Consider the following 10,214-nt stretch of genomic DNA (forward strand, 5'->3'; position numbering starts at 1 on the left):
TTAAAGGGCCCATATTACGTTATTTTTTTAATCTATGTTATAATCTTGTTTCCTCATCAAAAACATATCTGGAGTTGTTTTTCTCATGTGGTAATACAGGAAGTGCTTCACTGTATTTTTACGCTTCACACACCTTCACTAGAATCATTTGGATGATTTCAAGCGAGAAATTGTCAATCTCTGCTGAACTAAAGCCTTTTGAATTACCTTGCGTGCGAATTGTGCTATACAAATAAACTTGCCTTGCTCTGCCTTGCCTAAAGGTAAAAGGTAGCTGTTAACTTGAAAACTACCACTACATGACATCACAAGGTGGAACAGAGCCTTTTGAGCTTTTGAGATACAAACAGACTAATAATAAAGGATTACTCAAACGCGTGAAAGAAACAAAATACAACTCCAGCTATGTTTGTGAGGAGGTAACAACATTCTAACATGACTAAAAGTTCACATGACTCAATTTTGCGTAATATAGGACCTTTAAGGCATGTTGGCAATATAGAAAAATTACATTAGCATGAGTGTATTCAGTAATGCTCCAAGTTTATGTATTATAGAGCTGTTCTTCTTGTGTGTAAATAGTACTGAACTTTGGCAGCATTTTAGACTATTCCTAAAATATGTCCTCCGGGTCACACTGGCTCTGTGGCTGAGGTCCAATGGTCGAGGTGTAAATAATCCTTATGTTATTATGGGAACTGATCTCTTTCCAATTGGGAAAGCATGTAACTTAACAGAACTGTTTTATACTTTTCTTTGGATGGAACTTGATGTACATTTTGCGTAATCCTTTGTGTAACTGTACTGTGATTGCTTTTATACAATAACAGGCTGTCTCTATTGCTATGACTTATTACAATCTATGTTGTCTTTATTTGTTTATTTTTCCATTAAGATTGTCAATGGCACATTTGTTACGAGGATGATATTTGTTTAAAACCACCACAGAAAACAGCCCATGCATTTTATCAGTGACAAGTATCCGGTAAAAAAAAAAAAAAAAAAAAGTAATAACAATGAAATACAATTGGCCTGATAGATTTGTAATGAAAATGAAAATACAATATTGAGCTAAATCAGAGTCCTTAAATGTCCATAGAAACTCACATAAAAGTGTATGTTATAATGTGTGTGTCAGATTAATGGTTGACCCTGTCTGAGGTGCACTCCCAGGACATGCGGCTCTGGAGTTCACTGCCATATATTCTTTAAATGTATCATATTTAAACTTTTAAGTCAATTAAGTGATTATTAAAGGAGGCTTTGCTAGTGATAAAAACAGGTCTGAGACACAGTGTTGCACAACCAGCACACACTCATAACTGTACCATCTACTTCTTATCGCTATGGATTCCTCATACATTCCTCAGCTCTTCTCTGGAAACACAAACTGATAAAACTATTGCATTTACTCACTATATTCTCTTGATGACTTCCTGTAACCTCTCTCCAACATTACAGTCTTAGTAATGAGTCAGCTGGGAAATGTAGGCTACCAAAATGCAGTGTTTTTATGGTTCTACAGCAACTGAATATTTTGTTTTTCAGTGTTTGCAGAAAAAATCTCTTCAAATATACAGGTCAATTGAAATAGATTTAGATTAGGGAGATCATTTACAGACAACAAGCCAGTTTTGTTTTGTGAGAGAGAAAACAGCAGAATCCAGAGACAAATAGAGGCACTGATGGATAAAGACAGATACGGCAATGTTTCTTTTGTGAACTTTTATCATAAGTTTAGCCAAAGTGTTAGTGTAAATCAGCGGGATGTGTCCAGTCCTGGTTGGAAATCCCCTGAAACTCCCCAGGGCCACGGTGCTATATCTCAGCTGTCCGGGCCGCCCAAATCTCTCATCTGTGTGTGTGTGTACTTGTGTGTGTGCATGTGTTTGGTGTGTGTGTTTGGCGCAGCTTTGAAGTCAGATAGCTGTTCAGTGTTAACTGCAATTGTATCCTCTTTCAGTAGTCACATTAAAACACATTCAAATGCTCTGCTTAGTGGAGATGTAAGGCACAGAGAAAAAGGCCCTAAGGTTTCCATTATATTTGCAAATGTTTGGACCATTACATTAAAAACACTATTTTGTTTTTTTCCTATGTCGTGAGTTGGTTCATTGAAAAACTTAGCTCAACTACTTTTCACATGCTCTACTTTCTCATCGATTGTGTTGGTACAAAAATAAGCCAATAAACAAACATAATAGAAAAAGGAAAGTAGCCTATCAGGTTTCATGAATATTTGAAGTCACGCATCAAAACAAGGTCAGACCCTAAATCCAAATGGTGCTCTATTTTCCAACAGGAAATTTGAAATTGTGAAAAGAAAGGCCCTCAAGTCCAAATGTACTGTTGTGATGGTACAAGGCTCAACATGTGGGTGTGTGTAAATACTTTGCCCATTGAGCCAAGATTCCCCCCATGGGTAATGATTATATTAGTAGAGACGCATACTGACCTGACACCTTTTGGATAAACATGAATATTTATGGACTTATCTTGCAATGAAATAATATTGTCAATCAGTGAATACTTCTCAATCAGTCCCAAAAGTGAAACCAATGCTTGCTTAGACATTGTTGTTAAAGCTAATAATTGTGGTTTGACATCATAGTCCTACATTATCGTGCTGCCAAAAGAGTGATATAATAGAAGAGTGTGTGGATGTGGAGGTCCTGGTACAGCGCAGTACAATACATCGCACAATGAGAGGGTCTGTGCAGGCTTTACTCAAGAGGCTGCATTCCTTCAACTGTTAAGAATGTCACGGCTTTAAGGATACAACAAGTCTGACTTAACCAACCCACTTCACCAAGAAACAATTGTGCAATGTAAGCTATAGTCCTACATAACTGACTAACATAATAAACATATGAATCCTAATGTTCAACACCACAAAGGAAACTTGAACCTGGGCTTATCTTTAACAGTAAGCAAGTTTATAGTAAGTATTTGTTCATTTATTATTAACAAATTGCAATATATAACTTTTGTTGTGCATGACTCCATAGAGATGTAGGCCTAATTACGTTGCCTGAAATGTCCCACAGTAGTATTTTGCAAGAAACGTCTCTATCTGACATTTATTCAATTACAGGTGTGTTTATTGATTATATGTACCTTGAAAAACACGCATTCTTACCCGACTGTCCGCAGATCTGACATGTAACTGGTGCCAACTTCTGCTTGCTGCACAGACAGAGATTGATAAGTTTAATGCCATACTGTGGAACATTCCAAGCAAATGGACAGAAACATTGCTGCTTCCCCTATATATCATTTCTTGCTAATTTAAAGATGATGTTAAAATGAAACTAAACATAAAGACAAAAGCCCCATAAAGTTTCAGTGAATGGGGTTCAAAGGTCACATAGGTCTGCAGCTGTAGAACACACGGGTCAAGAGGTCAGGGCAAGTGCAGGAGAGAGGAAAGAGGGAGGAAGGGGGGTTAACACTCAGCTGTTAGTGTTGAGCGCCACCCTATGGTCAATTCGGTGAACTGCATTGTTCACAACACCATGTGCTCTACACGTTCTGCCAAAAATGCCCATGAAAACCTATGGAAAACATGCAAAACATATATATCTGTGTTGTTAGCCTGCATGTTATAAGGCTACACCTTCTCATAAATGGGTGAATGACTTTATTGATTGAGTTTATTGGTTAATATTGATAAGCGGAGTAGGCCAAGTCCAATTATGCTCATTTTATGCAAACCAAACAGTGCCAACGTGTCGAGCAATTGACGTCAAAATACGTCTTCAAACCCAGCCCAGATAAAGTGAAACGAAACAAAAACCGAAATTGTATGGGCCCATTGGCATTTAAGAAGCAGCTCTAAGGTTTTGTTTTCCATCCTGACTTAAGTTTCGTTTTTGTCGCTGACAGATATAATCAGCTGAGAGTCGCACAAAAACATTTCACACCATGTTTTCTTGGGGAGAACAGTGCGCGCACGGCTTTAGGCTCAAAGATGGCACTTACACGGCCAAGACTAACAAGAATGGAGTTTGTTATTTAGACCTGGGCTTCCACATCACTCACCTGTCTGAGGGCCTCCGCGTGCTCGCCTTTGTCAAACCTAATGGAAATGCCTTTATTATCCGCACCAACGAGAATAAGGACGGCACGAGGGCCAGAGGGAAACAGAGTAAGTAACATAATAATAATAAAAACATATATAATAATAATAATAATAATAATAGTTTATGTATTATTATTATTATTATTATTATTATTATTATTATTATTATTATTATTATTATTATTATTATTATATTTTACCTTGTCATGCAGAGTGTGTGGAGTGTAAAGAGAAGGTCAGAGCTGTGAGTTGTACTGATGACCTGGTGATGCTGCTCACTAAGAAGGGACAGGTCTTATGTGTTGACCCAAGACTTGGCAAAGGAAATCCAAGGTATGCAAATGAACATGTATTTTTCTTACTAATCCCTATAATTGACCGATATGTGTGGTGTATTGGAAGAATCCCGTAATTGAGTTTCTTTCAGGCTACTAAAAAGCCTCAGTGGTCTATCAGTGTCACAAGTTTCATGTGGAAGCCAACATTCAATTGCACTTACTAAAGGTATTATTATTATTATTATTACTATTATACTATGATGAAAACATAACCTAAACCTTATGTTACTGTGTGGTTTCTCTTCAGATGGGCTGGTGTTCACTTGGGGCCACAACTCCAGAGGTCAGCTGGGTCTGGGCCAGTGTGGTGAGAGCTCACCTGAGCAGGTGCAGCACCTGTCGGACCTGCCCGTGGTGCAGGTGGCAGCAGGAGGGGAGCACAGCTTCAGCGTCTCTCTGTCTGGAGCTGTGTTTGGATGGGGCAACAACTCCTGCGGACAACTGGGCCTGGGGGACACCACAGGTACTACCTCATTTTACAAATTGATATCTTTGTATAAGGCTTCTTCATATGAGCTGATATTTTCCCTGCAGACAGACATATTCCAACTTGTGTTAATTATTTGAACACAAGGAAAACTTGTTTGATCTCCTGTGGACTTTTACACACTGCAGTACTGACCAAGGTGAAACACATTACACTGTTCAACTACATACACGGCCTCTATAGTAAATGTAATAGATCTGTAATAGATGTGTGTATCCACAGGACGGGGCCGTGTTCACATTCGGTTCAGGTCAACATGGGCAGCTTGGACATAACTCCTTCAGGGACGAATTACGACCTCGACTCATCGCAGAACTCTTGGGGTCAAAGGTTATACAGGTGGCATGTGGCAGGTACACAATGAATGTCCTGAACGGAGCTAGCATATTCCTATTATATGATTTATAAAATAAAGCTCTCTTACAGACAGCACACACTGGTGATGATAGAGTCTCGGAGGTTGTTCTCATTTGGTTGTGGAGAACTGGGCCAGCTAGGACAGAGAGGAGAAAGTCCAGCTGTCCCTCTGCCTGTGCATCTGCCACCAGGTAACACAAAGTCAAAAAGGAAATTTAAGTATTTTTATATTTAAATATTTAATGTTAACTTTTCTGATTTAATTACAGAACATAGTGAGGGGGTCAAAATTGGCAGCTGCTTTGCTGGACCCAACTGTTCTTTTGCAATGTGTTTTTCTGAGGTAACACCAAACATGCTTCATATAATAAGTATAAATTGTAATACAGTAGAAATAATCACAAAATCTCTCACAGGACATGCAAACAGTGTCTAACATTGGGAACACATGGGAAGAACAATCAGGACTTGAGCATTTGATACTCAAGTGGACTTCGGACTCTCAGCCATGGAAACAAACTAAACCGTATGTGTAGTTAAGCTGTAATCTTATTCATGTTGTAATTTTTGTCTCATGATAATGTTGAACTCAACAGAGAAATCCACAGGATGTTTTCCTCCCTGTCATGTTTGAACAGAAGCTATCTTGAGCACAGGTCAGTAATACTTGTGTCATGTGTTTTTATAGACTATATGTTGTATTAAAAGAGCCTAATTAACTTTGTATTTATTTTTGTGATATATAACAGAAAAGACAAGCACTTCCAAACATCAGCAAATTATTGTGGCTTGGATCTAACGGCTGTTGAAAGATCATTTGCTAATCTGCTCAACAAGGCCAATGTTTTGGAGCAGGTCAGTAATATATAAATTTTATTGCCTAAGTACACTACTAAATAAAGACATTATGATATATCACATTACAGTACCCACTAGTACTACACCATTTTGGATCTGTTATCTTAAAGTGTTTACTTTAATGTACATTGAATCCAATTTAGACTTAGAATATCAATAAACAGCACATGGATGTCCCAAATGGGTATTTCCAGTGGATAATTTCAGTAGTTAGATAGTGCTGTCACCATCGTGTGTTGTTCAATACAGACAGTGTCTTCAAACTGTTGACTAAACCACGTTTGTATGTTGCCAGGTTGAACTCACTGTCCTGGGTTCCCTCTGTTCCCTGAACTGTACCTCAGTGGGAGTGGAGGCTTTGAGGGTCTACCTGCTCCTCACCGAGCTCCTGGTGGTGGTCCTCAAACACAATAAGGACTCAGCACTGGTAAAGGAACTGGCTAATACAATTCACAGTCTGCCTTCTGAGAGCCGCAAAGTCTTAAGTACTACTCTTTTGCTCTAAGTGTTTACTAATATTGTTGTATTGAAAATCCTCACTGAACATTCTCTTTGGCAGGAGACTGGCACGCCTCCCTGCCGTTTTGTACCAGAAAAAGACATGTTGAGGTGTGGAGGGATGGTTTGTCTCAAATGCTGCTCGGCTCTTTTAATGATCAGAAAAAGCTGGTGCTGATCCTTGAAGAGATGCACAATGTTAGTATTGTTAATAAGCACTGTTAGTAAGAGGCAGCCTTTTTATCTTTCAATTGAGCTAGAGCCTGCACAGATACTGAATTATTCAAGGTTCAATGTTTATTTTTTAAATTTAATTTATTGCTAATGAGAATGTCATTTACAGATCAATGCTACAAAAACAGGTGATGCAAAACTCCCAGAAGCAACATTTAGTCTAAGATTGAGTGAAGCCTTCCTTCAAAATGATGTCACTCTTTGGCGGTCCTCAAAAGCAAAAAAGGTTAAGAATGGTATTTTTAAACTGTATATTTTTTATATTATTCAAATGAAGATGATTACTAATTTTATATACTTTTTCAGCCGTGCTTTTTCAGTGAGAAGCTTGTGCTCTGTAACTATAAGTTCCTAATGGATCTTCCATCTAAGATAATAGCTTTTGACCTGGATTGCAACTGGACCAAGGTAAATTAAACTATTATATAATTTAACTTTTGATATAAGAATAATAAGGCTAATTGTATTTTTGTGTGACAGAAGGAACACCAGGCGCCCCAGCATTTCAACCCTTTTTTTAGATGGATTCCTCAGTCTCAGCCTGATTTTTTTTATCTCAAACTGAAGCGTGCATCACTTGTAGAAGACACTTTTCAACAACTGGCTACTTGTTCTGACAACATATTGAGAAAGCCACTTATGGTAATTTTCCTTGTTCCCTATTGATCACAGTACCTTTATTAAACAGTAGACTCACTTTTGGTCTAATGAAATGTTTTTTGTCAGGTACATTTTGACGAGGACCCCAAAATCACAGACGTTTACAAAAGAGATCTGTTTCACCATCTCTTTTTGGAGATTGTTTCTGCTGACTCTGAAATGCTCGTGTTCAATGAATCCCAAACATTGGCTTGGTTCCCCTCCACAGTAAGTTTTATAACAAACAACTAATGTCAAATGAAGTGATACATTTATGCATGTCTAATTTTATAGCAGATATCAAAGAAGAAGAAACAGCGGTTCTTTCTTTTTGGGAAGCTTTGTGGTTTGGCATTATACAACCAGAGCATTATACACCTGCCTTTTCCTCTCGCTCTATTTAAGAAGCTTCTCGATATAGAGCCATGTCTGGATGATCTCACTGAACTCAGCCCAACTGTTGGAAAGTATGTGAAACAACATTGTACCATTTAAAGTATTACGAATATATGCATATTGTAGACCCACAATCCTCATTCTCAACATCCTACCTTCTATTTCATGTATTTGTTGAAACCTTCTCCAAACTGGCCTTTCTGATAATTTTCCCATTTTTAATTCTATCAATCTTTGGAAACATGTGATGAATGCCCTCTTATTATTTTACAATTTCTGTTTTCCAGAAGTTTACAGTACATTCTGGACTATGATGCCAATGTAGAAGACCTGGATATGTATTTTACAGTAAGTATTTCATGTGTACATTTATGCCATATAGCCATATAGCCATATAGCCTTCAACAACTATTACCCTATTACAGATAGACTGGGATAAGACAAAGGTTGAACTTGATCCTTCAACTCCTGGCAAACCAGTGACAAATGACAACAGGTGAGTTCCCTTTAGTAAAATACATTTTGAATATTGAAAGATGCTGTGCCAAATAGGACTGCAAAGACAAAAACAAGAATAATCATCAGTAACTACATAATCATCTGCAGTAATGGCACTAGAGGAATATACATAGTGTCTGATTTTGGTTAAAAATTCTCTCAGTTTTTAAATGTACTATAAAAACATCTTGAACTAGTATTTTTTTTTTTTTTATTAGTTTCATAGTTTGTGCAAATTCCACTATGTGTCTTACTTTTATACAGGCAGGAGTTTGTAGATGCCTATGTGCACCATGTCTTCACCACATCTGTGCAGACTGCATTTAAGGAGTTCAGACGTGGCTTCTTCCAGGTGTGTGAGCCGTCCACGGTGCAGCTGTTCAGACCCGAGGAACTGAGGGGGGTCATGGTGGGCAGCGAAAACTACGACTGGGCCGCCTTTAGACAGGTATTACTCTAAACTGCACAACTATACACTACACAAAGAGGACCCTGTGAAGTTTAAAATAATCTTGACTAGTACTAAATCTAGGAATTGGACTTGAATTAAGGAATAATTAAGAACAAATATATAGCTCCATAACAACTCAAACCTCTGAAATTAAATAATTTTAAGTCAAATGTTTATTTTTTTTTATTTTTTTTTTTATTACTGATTTGTTTATTTATTTTGTTGTGTTTTTCTGCCTCTTCTTTATGTAGAACACTGTCTATGAACTACAATATCACAAAGGCCATCCCACTATTCAGATGTTTTGGGAAGTTTTTGAAGAACTCAGTGAGGAACAAAAGAAAGATTTTTTATGTGAGTAATTACAGAACTACAAAACACAAATCCTACTTATAATAATGCAAGCGATATTCACCATAATATATAGCAAAGGTACTTTTAACAATATTATTTACAGTACTGAAAATCACAACCTTAAGTCATTGATGAAAATGAAAAATCTAATAACCTTTTCAAAAAAAATATCTTTATAGTTATTGGTCTTCTGTTTTTTAGGGTTCCTGACTGGATATAGACGAGCTCCTATCTTTGGACTGGGTCAAATTCAGATGAAAGTCCGTCAGAAGTACCTGCCTCACGGTGGCACTAATGAGCACTTCCCTGAGTCGCTCACGTGTCATTCGATCCTGGAGCTGCCTCTTTACTCCTCTAAAAGCGTCATGAGAAGAAGATTGACTGAGGCCATCCAGCCCGAGACAGGATTCAGAGCATAATCTCTAATTCTATCGCCACTAAATATTGACCAAAAACACCTGTAATTTATTGTATGGATGGAGTGCCTGTATGTAATATAGAAAATTATCTATTCTCATATATGTTTTGAGCACAATGATTTTGTTTGTAAAAATTAAACATATCTGTATAAAGTTGTTAATTGTTCAAAATTACCACTAGAGGGAGCCATTCGCCTGTTTCCTTTTTCCACTATATGAATGACACAAATAGCTGCAAAGATGAGATCATCCTCCATGCAGGTCATCGCTCAACAAAAGACCAACACCGGGGTATTAAAAAAAAACTAAACAAAACATGATTTCACCTTCAAGATGTGTCGATTAGTAGATTTTAGAATTAATTCATAAATTGCATGTGCATAGAAACTACCTATAACCTTGATATGTACAAAATAGCCATTTACCCATATGAGATATTATAAATTGAACTGCATTTAAAACACTACAGGATTACATAATCCATGACGCCTTTAGCCTATAGGTCACCACAGTTTCACAACACTCTAAACTCACCGAGAAAGGCAATTATGTTAATGATCTTTGTTGTGTGTATCTCTGTGTCAAATAAAGTTTTAATTAGATA

At 37.4% G+C, this 10,214-nt stretch overlaps 1 protein-coding gene across 2 annotated transcripts; it reads left to right on the forward strand.

The window, feature by feature from the left end:
• Positions 1–3,881: 3,881 nt before the first annotated feature.
• LOC117372709 (probable E3 ubiquitin-protein ligase HERC3) lies at positions 3,882–10,146 on the forward strand. 2 transcript variants are annotated; one of them, XM_033968542.2, is made up of 23 exons: positions 3,882–4,147; positions 4,294–4,414; positions 4,509–4,585; positions 4,667–4,882; positions 4,954–5,045; positions 5,129–5,259; positions 5,333–5,454; positions 5,533–5,606; positions 5,680–5,789; positions 5,860–5,919; positions 6,013–6,118; positions 6,417–6,606; positions 6,681–6,817; positions 6,963–7,079; positions 7,160–7,261; positions 7,334–7,495; positions 7,580–7,720; positions 7,790–7,959; positions 8,176–8,236; positions 8,314–8,384; positions 8,651–8,834; positions 9,089–9,191; positions 9,393–10,146. In XM_033968542.2, exons 1-23 carry the CDS (start codon positions 3,925–3,927, stop codon positions 9,608–9,610), a joined length of 2,988 nt encoding a protein of 995 aa, XP_033824433.1. In that variant the 5' UTR covers positions 3,882–3,924; the 3' UTR covers positions 9,611–10,146. The 2 variants fall into 2 exon arrangements, with proteins under 2 accessions (XP_033824433.1, XP_033824432.1); XM_033968541.2 differs by having other exon boundaries at positions 7,787–7,959; positions 9,393–10,145.
• Positions 10,147–10,214: the final 68 nt, after the last annotated feature.

Source organism: Periophthalmus magnuspinnatus, chromosome 6 (assembly GCF_009829125.3).
Source record: "Periophthalmus magnuspinnatus isolate fPerMag1 chromosome 6, fPerMag1.2.pri, whole genome shotgun sequence".
Taxonomy (NCBI): Eukaryota; Metazoa; Chordata; class Actinopteri; order Gobiiformes; family Gobiidae; genus Periophthalmus; species Periophthalmus magnuspinnatus.